The 16,893-nt window shown below is 39.2% G+C and overlaps 1 protein-coding gene across 4 annotated transcripts in view; it reads right to left on the bottom strand.

Annotated features, from left to right (window-relative positions):
* Positions 1-16,893, bottom strand: part of RC3H1 (ring finger and CCCH-type domains 1) — an 84,742-nt gene that overhangs the window by 55,767 nt on the left and 12,082 nt on the right. For 3 of the 4 annotated variants that reach the window (XM_075096816.1, XM_075096812.1, XM_075096811.1), the window contains exon 2: positions 5,014-5,381. In XM_075096816.1, the coding sequence (XP_074952917.1) occupies positions 5,014-5,244 (231 nt within the window). In that variant the 5' untranslated portion in view covers positions 5,245-5,381. Of the gene's footprint in view, positions 1-5,013; positions 5,382-11,357; positions 11,497-16,893 lie in introns of those variants that run through there. The other variant, XM_075096814.1, reaches the window with a different exon arrangement.

Consider the following 16,893-nt stretch of genomic DNA (forward strand, 5'->3'; position numbering starts at 1 on the left):
GTAAAGATTAAAATGGTAAAGATTAAAATGGTAAAGATTAAAATGGTAAAGATTAAAATGGTAAAGATTAAAATGGTAAAGATTAAAATGGTAAAGATTAAAATGGTAAAGATTAAAATGGTAAAGATTAAAATGGTAAAGATTAAAATGGTAAAGATTAAAATGGTAAAGATTAAAATGGTAAAGATTAAAATGGTAAAGATTAAAATGGTAAAGATTAAAATGGTAAAGATTAAAATGGTAAAGATTAAAATGGTAAAGATTAAAATGGTAAAGATTAAAATGGTAAAGATTAAAATGGTAAAGATTAAAATGGTAAAGATTAAAATGGTAAAGATTAAAATGGTAAAGATTAAAATGGTAAAGATTAAAATGGTAAAGATTAGATTCATAAAAGTCACAGGAGATCTGAATTTTGATTTTGGTTCTGTCACAAAATTGCTGAGGGACAACTGAGAAATAATTCAACTCCAATGCATTTTCGCTTCCCCTTTGCAAAATAGCCTTTCAATAGCATGCAGGACCCTGTGGTCACTTTTGTTCACAACACCTTTTGAGAGTCTCAAAATAGATGCCCTGTAGACCGAGTTCATTACTTTCATCCTCATTCAATGTTCTGTTCTCTCAGACACCACACCCTTATCACAGTTTTCACTGCAAGTATATTCACATAATAAACACCTCCCAAGGGGGACTAGAACAAGAGAGGAAAAATAATCTCAGATGTTTAAGTACTTTAAATTTGTAATCACTTTGCATGCATCTGCCTTAGCAATGAATGCGAGTATTCCAGCAGTGGAATGCTGCCCATCAGCATGGCTACTTGTGGCTGTGGGAAGAGGCAGGTTGCGACAGCATGAGGAAGGGGACCAGAATAAAATTCTTGAAGTGTCAAGTCATAACAAGAAGTGATTTTGAATTGGTGATTTAAGTGTAATTTGATGAAGGATGTCAGCTTGAGTTGTCACTAATTACCATTAGGCATCTAATTGCACAGAAGGAGAATATCTGGAACAGACCAAACCCCTTTCTGTCTGTTTTGAAAACTGTTTCCCCTCCATGTTCCCCTCCCTGTCCCCCCTGCCCCATGAACAGATCATTTGCTTTCTGCCAAAAAAAAAAAACAACCCAGAAACCCAAACAAGACCCAAACCCTACTGTCTTCAGTTCCTCAAGAATCTGCACTAAGGAGAACTTCTTCACAGATAATTCCTCTTTTGTGGCACCTCATTTCACTAAAAGTTACAATACAACATTATAAAATGTGCCACTAATCTCTCTACAACTGTAATCTTCCCCTTTTGAAAGGGCTGAGAGTTAAGATCACTCCACACATCCTCTCTTCACATAGACGATTCCATTGCCTAATGAGAACAACTGTATTTCTCATGTCCAGCAGGAGACTCTGAAAGAAGTTAAAGCACCACAGGAATTTCTGCCACTTAGTCACCTGTTTGGAACGTGTACACTGGTGTTTCATGTGTTAACAGGAGGGAAGAGGTTAGATGACAAATCCGTGATTATGCACCTTCAAAACACCGGCCTGGTGAATGTCTGAAATGGTTGCACCTAGTGAGTAATATGTGGATGCCTGAATAGTTAAAATTCAAAACCTCATTCCCATAAAACTAGCTTAAGGGTTGTCTTTACCTGAGAGGTTTAAAAAGCAAGGTATCCCACGAATGCCTTTTTGATTTGTGTTCAAGGCCATTGTGCCTCCCTTCCCTCACAATACACTGAGCTCCTGCTTAGGTGCTCAGCTATTTCCAGATGTCTCAGGAATAAAAACTCTCACCTTCCCCTTACAATCCCTTCTCACTGCCATCATCTTATGCAGCTGAACTTATCTATACATGGGCTAAATTGCCTGACCACTGCCTTCCAGAACAGACTCTGTAACCACTATTGATGTGTACCATGCTACAGGTGGGCAGCAGAGATGTGAGTCTCTGCAACAGTTAATTCTGACATCAAGGGTGGCTATAACCTGGCCAACAGGTTTCATTTTTGGAAAGGGGTGGGGAGAAGGAAAACTGAGAAACAGTCTGTAATTCAAGTAAGAAACCAACTCTTTTCACCATTAAAGTGACAAAACCTACACAGAGAGATAATTCTATTGTCAGACAAACAGGTTACTGCTTCCCCAGGTGCCTGTGTGACAAATTTAGTACATTGTCCCCAGAAGTACAGTCCTGCTTATTTCACCCCTTGTGCTTCCTCAAAGAAACCCAACCAACGTGACTTGCCCTGGAATCCTATCCTTGCTGCCAGTCACAGCAGAATAGATTTGTTTCTTCAAACTGCCCGGTCTCCTCCTCTGCCTCCAGCAAAAAAGCACTTAACACTTATAAATGTGTGAACTTCTCAGAAGCCTCCCCAAAGGGAGAAGAACAAACTGTTCTTTCGCCCTCCCAGATAGAAGCTTTAATTGTGTTACACTGTATTTCCTTCTAAAATGAAACCTTGTTTTTTTTTAATTTATAATTTAAAAATAAAGTATTACACATCTCCATGGACTCAGGTTACGGTGTACAAGGGTTTGTTGGAGATTAGGGGATATTAATGACACATACACCCTCCTGAAACTAAACTAAGAAGTGGAACAAGAAAATAGGCTTTGTTTCATAGAAGTTGTTGGTACTACTCATGCTCTGTAAGCTGGCTTGCTGCTCACAGGTCATTTTGGTTGACATGTACCAAAGGGAACTCACCTTCTTAACAGGTCAGAGTTCAAAATTACTGTAGTTTCTCTAAAGTACTACTTTTTTTTTTTTGTCCTTAACCAAGTGTTTTTCTGTAAAATGATTAAAAAATGGCCTTCGAGAGACCAGTGGAAAATAGCAACTGTTTCCTGGTCCTTCACAGCAGAGTACTTTCTAGTACTCCATAGTCTGGTAAACACTACAACAGGTGCCAGGAAGGGAAGAAGAGAAAGGAGGGTGAGTTATACTGAATGCTGATTTCATTCCCATGCTCATAGAAATTAGGAGCGGGGGGGGCGGTGTGGTGTGCAAATTTCTCTTAAGGGGTAAATTTGTCAGTAATAAAAACCCAGCTAAAATCACCAATTATTGTCTAGGTATCGGAACACAGCGAGCAGCACACATACAGGCACGAGTGGCAAATAAGCGGGAAGGGAATACTGTCTCTTTTGGTGGCATCTGCAGCTTTGTTGTCACCATGAACAAGGTCCTATGAATCCTGATCGCATAAAAATTTAAGATATAAAAAGGAGCGCAAAAATTATGCCATTAGTTCAAAGTCTGAAGCTGGAGTTCAGAGCACTCTCAAAACAAATATAATACCATCATAAAGCCACTCCTCCTTCTTCATACCTCATGCACATACAGATGAGGAAACTCTGGTTGGCTAACTAGCAAAACCAGAAGAAAATTTGCAGTTACTTGTAACAGAGGCAGGGTGATTTTCCATTCCATTCCAGAGGATCTTTTTATGGAAATTTTAATTCAGGCAAAGATAAAGGTAATAGGTATCATACAGCTTCTCAAAAAGCTTAACAAATGCACACAAAACAACCAGAAAAAACGCAGGAGGAAAAGACTTTTATCATAAATGTGGACATTAGGATACAGCTGGAACTATTCTAGAAACTCCAGAGAGGAAGGAAGAAGATAAGGGAGAAAGAGAATCATAATATTTATTTATGGCATCACCCACAGATTTCACACTGCTTGGAAGCTCTTCAAAGATGGGGGCATACACATATCACAGAAATGGTAGCACGCAGTCTCATCGCCCTCTCCTGCAGAGCAGGATGAGTCACTTAATACAGCCAGAAACACGACTCAATTTTAAAACTTCTGATATAACTTCTATGCCATACACTGCAAAAGAACAGCAGCAAATTAGCCATATTACTTAATAAACCTAACGAAGAAAAGAAGTGACAAAAGCACTTTTGGATCCTTAGATCCCAGTACCTAGTAACAAGCATAAGAGCATATTTGTTCCTTCCACATGTGTTAAACTTCCTCCAAAACATAGCTCTTGCCTTTTCCCTCAACTGTAGATCTCATTGAATTTTCTGCTGCCTCCAACTTTGCTGAGCCCAGACACAGAAGCAGAACAAAGGAAAACAATAACCTGTCTATGATAACTGCATCCAATCTATATTTTTTTTTCCTAACCCATAAGTTAGACATGATTGTCCCTCCTCTCCCCAGGTCAACAAACCTGTCCAGCCTTGGGAGGTACGGATCACAGGAAACTACCCACAACCTAACCATGATAAGCTCATGCCAATTTAAGCCTGTGCTGCAACTGAATAGGGCGATCCTGCTTTCCACAAATCCCTGCTCCTTTCCTTGGGCTGCCATCAGTACCAGTGCCCCTGGAGTACTCATGCCCATCAGATCACTGGCTCAGTTGACCTCAGGTACCCATTACAGCAGAAAGGGGACTCTCGAGCAGGCTCCCCCACTCACCTAATACAGATTTAGATTAACATGTCAGCAGAGGAAGTTACACTTCCAGAGCACAATTTCAAATTAAACATATGGCAGTATAAAGGCTGCTACCAGAGAGGTCTGCCCCACTTCCCTTACTCTCCCCTCCTGCTTTTGGGACAACCTATCACAACTCTGTAGGGTGAGTATGGTAAAACAAGTAACCTACCACAGACGAATGGCTTCCCACCAGATAAGTTCATGTTTTGTTCATGTTTTGGCAGAGCATGGCTAGATGCAAGTTAGGGAAGAAAGAAGGGAACAGACCAACCCTTTCTGGTGACAGCCAACGTTTCACTAAATCAGATGTAATGCAAAAATCGCATTCAGTGGCCAGCAGAATCAAGATTTGAACTGTTGTTCCAGGCACCTCTACTACAGCATGTCAAAGGTCTAAAACCTGTATTTGTCAAAGTCAGTCTACAAAAAGGTAGATGTCTACTCTACACACCATTAACACAGTCATATTCTTTATTCACAACTTGTCCTCCTAAAAGAAAGAAGGAAAACACAGAAATAGATATTTTTTTGAAAAAAGTACTGATACCTGAGCACCCACTAGTTGCAGCAAGGCTGAGTTCACAGGAAGGAGTTCAATGTCTGTATTGATAGTGGTCTGGTCAAAAGGGCATGCCTTACGGTGGAGCTTGTTGAGGCACATCTTGCAGACAGTGTGGCCACAACCCAAGCTGATGGGCTTCCGGATTGTTTCATCAAAAGTCTGTGTGCAAATCGGGCAGGAGAGAAAATCCGTCCATTGTGGAGCTTGTACAGGCATTGCTTCAGGAGTTAATTGACAGGACAAAAAACTAAAGCACAGATTCCACTGGAATCAAAATCTTTGAAGAAAAAGTCTGTTTGTTTTTAAATATCTTCTGTAAGTACAGACAGTCAGCACATAGTGTGAAACATAACCTAAAAGAAAACAGAAACAGAAAGTTAGCATTCTCTACTGGAACAGGCACGTGAAATCCTTTGTGCTAGGTAAATACCACTTGTAGAGATATTGCTGAACTAGGAGTGCAGTTCTGACATTAAGTAGAGGACTGAGCCATGACTTGCTTTAATTCCACCTCATCTTTGGCACTGGAAAAGCCTCTTAAAACTCTTTCTGCTGTTATGCAGCTTTAAAAAAAAAAGTCAAGATAGATAACTATCTCATTGAAGTTATAAGACTAATTAGCTTTTAGATTTTTGTGTTCTCTTTTCTTTACAAATGAGCTAATTAACATCAACTAGATCTGAATTTAAAAAAGAATTTTTGGAGGGCTGTTGTGCTTATTCCACTAAAACAATTTTTACAGTATTCATTGTGAGCTTTAAATAATTTTGCTTAGACAAGGCTTCATTCAAAACCTCTATCACAAGCAACCTTTCTTCCAAGTTCAGTGGTCTCTGGATCAGCACACAATGACTCCGCAGAAACATCTGGCTGCCATAGCCTAAGAAGAAATGGATGAGTGGCTCAGGATACAGTCAGACACTGTCTGCATGCAATATAGCTCACGCACAGTGCTAGGTAATGCTACGTACAAAGCACCTTCACCCAAGCTGATCTGTACAGAGCTGCATGGTACCACACGGACTAATCCCGTCACGTCTCAGTCCACCTGGGAATCTCCATGCATTATTGGGTAAAATTCAGCATTGATAACTTGCCCTTAGTCTGCCCACCACCATCCCTCAAAGAACAGGAAGAAAAGTTCTAGAAGTCACTTTGGAGTAGAAGAGCAACAACTGTTTCTCAAGGACCTTTTTCTAACCCTGACTGATATCATTAATTGCCTACCTAGAGATTATATTGACAGAGAAAGTAAAGTTTTTAATGCATTTAGAGATTACACTGAAACTCAACAGTAGAGAAGAACCTGGGAGGTCTTTATTACTTGGCACTTTTGAATCAAAATGCTAAAAGGATCAAATGTTACTAATTATAAGGGAATGGAAAATAAGGCATCCCTATGGGACAAAAAAAATTTAAATAAAAACAGAACTCCACATGAGAAGAAATATAAGATTAGATTGATAATGATTCTTTCCGTATCACTTTATCAAAAGGAAAACTGATAATAAAAATATTTCTGATGTCTGCCATACTTTGAGTTAGCAAAAAACAGTACAGGTCACACAGATTTCCTAGCAAACAGATTTTTCTAAATCAACCAGCAAAACAACAACAAAAATATCCACCCCAACTGTTCAGATGTGTTATTTTTTCTTTCCCACGCACCACTGGCTTAGGTTTCATACCAAGGAGCGTGCACTTGCTTGCTAATATCTGTTCAGATAGAAAGTTCTTATGTCAGCAAAATGGCAACCTTTTACCAAATCTTAGCTAAAAAAACCCATCAAAATTAAAATCTCAACTCTAAGAAAAGGCAAAGAGAGAAACTTCAAGTTAGGACTTGTACAACCCAGAATCAAAGCATTTTAAAACAGCAACAAAAATCTAATGCTAAAACAGAGACTCTGAAAAGCCTCAGGCTTTTGTTCCAGAATTTAGTGCACTGTTGTTCATAGTTAAGATCATTTTGCCAAGGCAAACAATGAAGAGTTACTAGTTAAGTTTTTAGCTGTGTTTCATTTATGAAATACTAAAGCTTAGTTCTAAAGCTAATAAAAATAATTTTACTTCTATCTTCAAAAGACAATGTACAATGAATGCCACACAGCCACTGTTTACCAGCCAACAAGGAATCAATAAGAAATCAATACTACCCAGACAGGGTGGTACTGACAAAGAGGCACTGCATGTGGTTAACCCTAACACCACCACCACCAAACTAGAAAATCTGTCAAGACTGTTCAGGGTTTCCCCCTCCCCCCCCAAAAAACCCAACCCTCTTTAATAGCACTTTTTTTTTTTTTTCCATCTTGACAGCAGACAGCAAAATCATTCCCATTACTACTGTAACATCATAATCCAAATGAAAACATTTATGCTCATAAGTTACTTGACTGAGGTAACTTCCTAAAACATCCAGGAAATCTATTTCCAAGTCTTCCCCCACTCCCTTCCCTCTTTATATATTTTTAAGTGAACTTTGGTGTCAAGTGTTCCAGCTAGAATAATTATTTGTAAACCAAATCTGTAATAGAAATTACCTTGAAACTCCACAAAAATCCTGCTGCAAAGAGCAGTACAATGCTTGATAAATCTAGTGTATCTATTGCTTTGCTATGAAATACCACTTGAGGTCCAAAATTTAAGAGCTGAATCATATTACTTCCTTTCTACCACACTGAAATTATATTATCCACCAACAGTTTAATTTCCCAGACTCATCTGCAATTCAGGAACAATTTGAGCAGTCTATTTGACACATTGATTATTAACCAAGCATTAAGGAAAAGAGCAGTTTCTTACTAACATAGGAAATCTTAAACCAGAACTAACATGAAGCTATACCACCTATGCTAAAAAGCAGATGTGGACATGGAGACTCTACCATCCCAGGCTCTGAACAGGGAAAAAGGAGCTGAACACAACTTTAATGTGAGTTAACTAATTAGAAAAAAATAAACAGAGACATGCTGTTCCTACCTGTACCTCTGGCCACTCCAGGCAACTGACATAATGAAACAGGTCATATTTATTTACAATCTCAACAGTTGAAAGAGAAGTTTGGGGAGTCTGGGGAGGGAGTAATTAGTGGCACCACAATCCCTTATCAAGGCAGGTTTCAAAAGGCTGGAGAACAATGGAAGCAAAGTTTACACACAGCACAACTCCCAGAAGGGTCCTAATGAGCCCAAGCCTGGCACCTAACTGCCAGAATAGAAGGGTGCATCACACATGAATGGAAACCCCACTCCCCTAACTGTGGATATGCAATCACTAGAGGCACGTTTCACCAAGGGGTGACAGTTCGCCCTTACCCATGATGGACTTCTCTCCTACCCCTCATTTCACTAGACTCTGAAGTGCCTGTGGACACCCACTGGTGCCTAAATGCCAAAGGAAAGCCACAGATAGCACTGACAATAGAAAATACGGCTGGGAGAAACCTCAGGAAATCATCTATTTCAGCACAGTCTTAACTGCTGGAACAGATGGCAAACTGGCTTGATCCAGCCAACCTTTTCCCCACAGGAGAAAAGAATGGCTGTTTGAGCAACAAACCCTGCTCTGCTAATAAATCTCCCAAGTAGATCAGCACAGAACTGTGGAATTCTTCCAGTCTCACGTAAGATGGCATCACAGGGACTGACGGTTCATGAGCTGCATGCATACAGGCTGGCGCCAAGCCAAGTACTGCCTCTGCTGCCACAGCTTTCACGTACATGGTCCAGTTTTCCTGCTGGATCATCTATCTTCAGACGAGGAAGCAGAGTCAGGCTCTGAGATGCAACATAGATCTCTCCCAGGCACAAGGCATACATGTAAGAGGTGAAGCTGGGAAAGATGTGCACCTTTTTGCAAGGTTTGTGACTTGGTATGACCTTGGAAATAACTGCAAACAAAATATGCTCTAACTTCAAAGAGCTACTTTAAATAGGAGAGATTATAAATGGCAACAAAATGATGGAAACAAGACAGTTATATTATCCCGGACAGCTATTGGAACCACCAGCACTAGAGAAAAAGAACACATCTTTGTACAGGTAAGGTAGAAGCAGCATATTCACACTTTCATGGTACAATGCTTTTTTTTTTTCTTTAAATGTTTCTTTCCAGCATTATGCCAGAGGCGAGCAAAATGCAAAGAATGCAAACATTTGTAAAAGACACACCCATTTAAATAAAATCCCCCTTCCCATAATATTATGACTTTTAAACCCACCCTCTCAATTCACTAAATATTTCACACCTGTTAGCTTCCAACACTTTAAATATATACACACACTTCATGCATGACTGAGGAAAATAAATGCCAAAAATCAAGAAAATAAAAAACTAGAAAGACACATCCACAGTACATAAATTGGAGGACCAGAAGCCATTATTAAGAACAAAGATGCCCAAGACACATACCTTGGATAGTAAATTGGGACTAGAGACAGTTTTATTTCCTGATTTCTGGGTCTGAACATATAAAATACCTGTATGCAAATCTCCTCCTCCTGCTTAGCCCTGCGCATAGGCTGTTTTTATCCACAGCTAAAAGAATCTGAAAAAATTTCTTCTCTCTCCTGGGCCCTCCCCCACCTCTCAAGAAATCCTTGAAATTCCATCCTTCACCCCAGACTGGAAATGTCAGGCTGTAATCAGATCAGTGACCCGTCTCCTCTGGGACGTTGCCAGTGCTTCAGAGAAAGACAGGATCACTCTATAAACCGCTGGGACAGCTGCTCAACGCTTTACTGCGTTCCTTACTCTGCCAGACTACAACGCAGAGGGGTAACGCAGTCTCCTGTCCAAGCTGTGTTATATCCATGATGACCAGAGGCTTCCACATGTAGCTAGAGAGCTTTGCAGATTCCACCCTTGAGAATAATATGTTTTTAAAACGCAGCACACTTCGTACCAATATCCACTGGCATCAAGTTTCACACATTACGACATACAGCAAAACTCTTCTGCGTTCAGTTAAAATTCAACTCCCTTGACATTAATCACACTCTCCAAGTCCTTCAGTACAGGTACCAAGTATATATACTTACTTCCCTCACAAACATGTTATTTGGACCTAACGCGTACTAGCACAGATGTATCATGTGCCACTTTGTCACGCACAAGATAGCGCTGATGTTTCCCAGCAGCAGTCCGCAGTAAGTCATGTTACAGTTTAAGGGAGATGACTCAGCACACCTACAGGGCACGCTCTGCTCAGTTTCAGTATATACAGCTCTTAGGAGCATTACCTGCTCCTCTGTTTTTACACTTCTCTCTATGGCATTTCAGTAAGCTTTTCTTAACCAAGCAATATCATCACCTTCTGGATATTTGAAGATCAGAATTCTGAATACTAGTAATTTTTATTGTCTGCTTTTATTTAAGTCCTGAAGCTGTTTCATTTTTGCTGAGTCTTATTTAGAAATAAAACAAGCAGAACTTCCTGCAGCAGTTAGCATTGAACATATAAGTAAGCCTATTTAGTGCAAAACTGAACACTAAAGTAGCTTCTCACTGCCAAAACAAACTCGAGCTTGCCAACTGATCTGCTCACACAAATACAGCTCTTGGCTAATCTATAATTTAATCTAATAGAGAAAATACCCTTTAATTAATTCTTTCAAAGACTTACTCCTTGGTAACACAAAAATTGCTGGGAAAAAGTAACCTAGCCAAATATGCAATTCTCTCTCCTGCAGGACTGGTTCTGTCATACATCAACTACTTCAAAACCTCTCCGACACATGAGATAAAAAAATAAACCAACAACCTAAATTAAATGAACAGATAATAGTTGAACAATTCCTAACTAATCAGGATTACCAGATGCCCACAGTGCAATCCTCCCCGACAACTGGACCTCTCCACACTTGCCTAGCCCCAGACAGACACCACCAACTATCACCAGTGCTTTGCAAGACCTATTTAAGCAAGTCAATTTTCCATTTCAGTGCACTATATGTAATAAAGAGCATTTCTGAGAACACCGAAATACCCTTCCTCTCTTTCCTGAGGAAAAGTGCAGGACCTAATACTTTAAAAAGTCCTGAATTTAATTTTAGGGAAAAAATGATCTGATAACCCATGGGGAACCCTGACCAGCCAGAAGCAATGGGCTGTTTGTAGAGACTCAACACTTAGTTCTCAAAAGGCATGCTGAAGCCATACACACAAACACCCCATACTGCCAACTTCACGATTCACCGAAAAGGATAAATCATGCTAGCTCTGTTTTCCATATCCAGTTCCACAGAAAAAACCTCTGAAAAAAATTAAAAAGAGAGAGAAATCCCATGACTGTTTAGAGAAAAGTAGGTAGAGTAAACACTTCTTACCTCCGCCCAGGGCACTCCATGAACACTAATACAATAAGCCCAGAAGAGTATTTCTGATAGAGTAAATTTTTTTCCCTTCCTGTTTGGTCCCTGAAACTTCACTGTACACCGTTCAACTGACGGCAAGTGCTTCAGTTCCTCATTCCTCCTCTGTGCTGCACGCATGCCTGCTCGCATGCACCCTCCCCAACACTGCTGAACACTTGCCCAGCAGACAGAGCTCTAACAAAAGAAATTCCCACCCAACAGCAAATCCTGGAAGTTTGTGTGTAGCACATGTTCCCACCCTTCTTTAAAAGCTACATAAACACCAATGGGCCTCAGTGGCCATATAATAAATCTCTTCAAAAAGAAAAAGAAAAATTAAAAAAGAGAGAACACCATAAACACCATAATTCTGTCCCAAACTCACTGAAGCTCAGTAAAATCAGATTCAAGATTTGCTTTCTTTTTATCCTCAGCAACTTTTATTTTGACTGTGAAAATAAAAAGAAAGCTTATCTACTTTCATGCAAAAGTCTCTTACTTGGTAGTCTGTAAAGTACCTTAGGAAAATGGGGCCACTTAAGGACAAGATGTTATCCCTCATTTGAAACTTCCTGGCTTGTAACAACGCAAGGGAAACAAAAAAAACCCCACCAAACGAACATCACAACTCTACCACAGTACCTCCCGACAGAGGATCTAAAAGCAATTTACAATTATTTAAGCTTCACAACATCCTGTGAGGCAAGAGCTCACGTCTTACTACAGAACAGGAAACTCTTGAATAGGGTTATTTATCCAGTGTTTCACAGGAAAAAATGTAATGAAACCTAATATGTAATTTTCTTGACCTCGTATTCTCACTCAACATTCAATCACTAGTCCTGCACTATTCGGGTCATGACCATTAAAAGACAACATGTGTATAGAGGAAGCTTAAACCTCCCGGCTCATACTCCTCAAAACATAAAATCTGCACATGGCTCAGAGTAAATTTTCAGGGAAGACATACATGACTAACTTCATAATTTCTGGTTGATACTATACATCTGTCACAGCTTATTTAAAAGAAAGGGGAAGTGAACAGCTCTTAATAGTAAATGGTTTCATCATATGTTACCTAGGAAAATTTTTCTACCCATCATAAGTATTCCCAAGCCGATAGACAATCAAGTCTAGGGAGTTAATAGCAGATAAGCAGACAAGAACATGTTTCTTTATTTTGAAAATAAGAGTTCTTGTGTTTGTCAATGCCGAAGACTATAACAGTAACACAATGATTAAACCAGGATTAAAAATCAAGGAAGAACAGAATAGATTAACAGAAGAAAGGCAGAAGGCACTTAAAATATCCACAACAGCTTTCAGAAGAGAGACTTTGGTTCAACTGGTCAAATACTCAAGAGCTATCAATCCTGCTCTCAAAAAGGCAAGGAAATCATTTGCTTTTCCCAGAAGCAGATATATGTTTGAACAGTTGCTTTCAGAATACCCAAATAACAAAAAGAATTGCAACAACTACAAATTTCAAAACTAGAGCTGCCAATGATCAAGCAATTAATGTGCATCTGAAAAATTATATTCTGACATCACTAAGTCTGAGGCCTTTTCCAAGTAATCAGGGAAATAAGAGAGGACAATTCCTTATCCATAACAGAACACCAGGAAAAACTGGTTAAAGTTAGTGTGTCCAAGAGGACTAATCTCTCCTATGACAGTTTTTGAGTTTATAGAAAAGCCTATATTGCAAAAAAGTTTTGGTTGGTTGGTTTAAAAACCAAACAAAACCCTCAGCTTCCAGATTTGCTAATGCTTGCCATCAGATCACCCATGAAAGAAGCCATCTTTAAATAAACACGACAAGCTTGTAAAAGTCTTCAGATTAAAGGGTACAGACACACATTACCTCTTAGTGTCAGCTAGAGAAGTTACTGCTCTTCCTTACTCACTCCTTTCTAAGGTATTCCAGCTGAACTGTTTGCATAGTTGTTCCCCAGTTGAAGCTAACAGTTTTAAAGATAGAACTTTATTAATAAACACAGGTAGGCAGAAGTGTAGGTGGACAGCAATTACACAACCAATACTTGATTTTAACTGAAACAGGGCAACAAATCAGCCACACAAACAGCTCACCTAAAATAAAAACCTAAGTAGCCAACTTCAAAAAGAGAAAGCAATGGGAAGCGGGTAGCATTCTGGAGACTGCACTCTTCAGCTGCATAGGCACAGGTAAAAGAACAGGCATCCGAGTTCTAACCTGCTGAAGCAAAACTTTTTTTTTTCCTCCTATACACCTTTTAGCAATCTGAAGTATCAAAAGTATCATAGCAGTAGTAAGACTGGCAACTGCTAATAAGAAACCATATTAAAGATCAAAATCACTATGGCCAGTTGCTCTTGCAACTATGGCCTCTTGCTCATGCAGGAATAATCTACAGTTACCTGACTACTACTACAGGTGTTCAGTGGGGATGAAAAGTAAATTTAGGAAAGGAAAGGGGGAAGACCTTGTTGCCACTGCAGACCCTTTATCATTTCTTAGGCTGAGGTAAGTAAACATGAATCATTAGACACAGCACAACTCAATGAAAGAGAAAGCATTAAAAAAAAAAAAAACCTACAAAAATTAGAAAGTGTTGCTTGCCACCCACTCTCCATTAAGAGCTTTTCTCCTAACTTGATTCAGCACCTATAATTCTACTTTGATGTCAGTGACACTACAGCTACAATAACACTACCATTGTGATGTGAAACAACGAGACAGAGGAGAGAATTAAAGTCTGGATAAAGACACTGGTCAAAATCTGTCCAAAAAAGCTCCCCAACATCCAACCTACAATACAACCTTTAATCATTCCACCCCCACCCCACCACCTGCAAAATTTTGTAGAAGAAACACTCTCTGAAAAAGAAAAAAAACCCCAGAAAGCTGGATCTTTTTGGGTGCTTTGTGTGTGTGTGCGCATGCATTGTTTTTTGTAGCATACTGTGAAAATATTACTGAAAGCATTTCTTTGATAGACTTACAAGGCTAGAATCAAGTAATAGTCCGAAGTTCACCCCCACCTCCTTCGCCTTATGCTCAAGAGTTGGCATTACACTATTCACTCTCCCAAACATGTTTTGAGTTGTTTTTAAACCACCTAGTAGACATAAAAAACCCCAAACCTCCTATGTCCAAAATTCCAGGTGCAATAGTAAGCAAATGCTGAAATATACTGTAAGAACAGTAGTAAGTGAATATACCTGCTACTGCCAAGCATAGGAAAGAAAAGGCTTCTATTTCAGTAATTCACTGAGAGTAAAATTTAAGAGTAAAATCCCATTTTACATAAAACTTCACAGGTATTCAGAAAACAAACATTTTAAGCGCCCATTTGAACACTTTGTCCCAGAACTTCCTCTTCAGTGCTTCTCCCTCCCTTTAATTTCTTTGATTTGGAGGTGGTTTTTCTTGTCACTTAGTAAGTGCTGTACCCATTCTAGAAATAGAAGTCAAACAGCTCCATGTTAAAAACTGTTTACATAACATTAGTCTCTAATAAAGCTTCAGTTATTCTACTTACCTTCAAAGTAATTTTATTTTGGAAGACTGCACTTAAACATCAAAAAGATCTTTTAATAAAAGCAAAGTCATCCAAGAGCAGTAAAAACAACTAATGAATTTTTAAACAAGACTATCGATGTAGTTGCCCGTCTGCTTGGTTTTTAATTCATGAGTTCAGTTTAAACATATAATAATCACAAGAAGGGATCTCTTAATATATGTTGCATACAAAACCATCTCTAGACTACTGTGATATTATTTCAAAAGGCAGTGGAGCACCTAGTTCGCTGGCACATACATTTCATCACAGTAGGAGTTCACAATGAGATAATTTTTTTCACTCCCTGAGCCTTACTATAATTCTATACCCTGTTACACCCTCCTCTCAAAGATTTTGAGACAGAAATATTCAACTACATCAGCTTCAAGAATTCAGCTCCTCTACTTCAGACACCTGCTTGGTCAACCTTGTGATCTCATTTCTACATGTGTAAGAAGCATGGCACCATCAACTTCAGAGAAAAGATGCACTTCTGAAAAACAGTTGTCAAAACACTGTTCTGCTTACCACAACACTGCAGTCATAACAACCACTTTCAAAAAGCCGAAGTAGGCAGACTGAAGAGTTGCCACTAAAAGACTATCTAGGTTTCCCCCATGCCTTTCCCAGATCACAGCTTAAGTCTAGCTGCACTCATCCTGTCTAAAATTAAAAAGAGAATTGTTAAAAGGTTAGTGAAAACACCCAAGCTGTAAACAAAGACCAAATCACAGCAGCCACTGCCTACAAGCATGATACTCCAGATGAGTTTTAACACTGCAGCAACAGAATCTCATATCTACTAAGACAGCAGACAACCTGCATTGCTTACCACAAGCTAACATGGGTTAACCATGTTATCCTTGTGAGAACTGAAACATCCAGACTTAGGTTTTCATTCTACCACCAATGAAGACAGATAATGAAACTTTACCTGTTTGACATTTTCAATGCAGTTTCATGGATCACTTACAGTGGGGCAAGTCAGAACTGCTGCTCAGAAAGTACTCTCGTGCCAGTTCTAGATCTGACACGTCATCTACACCAGGGACCTAAGCCTGTCAAAAACAAATCCCTTTCCTTCCCACAATAGCTTCTAACAGGCTCCAAAAGCTGTTCCAAATCTGTCAAATGGTCAAGCAGTCCTGGAAACATAAGGGAAAGAGTTGGAGAAGCACAGAAGAGGGAAGCTTGCAGACAGCCTCTTTTAGCATCAGTACAGATTTGTCAAGTTTTTAGGTGTGGTTTCATGAGCAGCTTATTTTGGCACAACCAGGGCAACACAGATTTTAGGTATGTCTTCATTAATGGAAGCCATCTCTAAAGTGTTGCCTAAATTTTAACTCCACATTTAAATGCTGTTAAGCAATCCTAACAATGAGGATGACTAGCCTAAGAGTTTGGCTTGATGAAAGTAGGTGAAATGGAATAAGGAACTCAGGCAGTAACAACCCGTGGAATTATTCCTTTATACTAAATCCACCTAAAAATTTTCTATGTTTCAAAACTAAAGCTTCACAGCTAAATTTAACCAATGCTTCTTGATGGTGCAATTCACACAAATACAGTCAAAACCATCCTTTCAGCTCATCATGGTTATAGCACTAAGCAAAGTGCTATCTAAGGAAGAGGAAAGAATGGTGTAAAAGTCCATTACTCCAAGTTTTGTTACTGTTCCTAGAACCAGAGTTGCGAACAAAGCAGCAATTATGTAAACGCTACAATAGCTGATATAAAAATAGCTTACAGGGACCAGACTAAGCCAGATATCCTCCTTTGGCTAGCCCTGTAGTATCTTCACTGGTAATAATAGCAGGAATATTAAGATAAAGAATTTCAGTTTCACAGATGACTATTCTGTTTATTTCCATGACACGGGCTGCAATTGTGTTTTAATAATACAACCTAGTCTAAACTAAAGCTCTGGAGTCATCCAAGGTTAAGAGGCAGCTTGTTGCAGAAAT

The sequence above is a fragment of the Phalacrocorax aristotelis genome, chromosome 6 (genome assembly GCF_949628215.1).
Source record: "Phalacrocorax aristotelis chromosome 6, bGulAri2.1, whole genome shotgun sequence".
In the NCBI taxonomy this organism is placed as follows: Eukaryota; Metazoa; Chordata; class Aves; order Suliformes; family Phalacrocoracidae; genus Phalacrocorax; species Phalacrocorax aristotelis.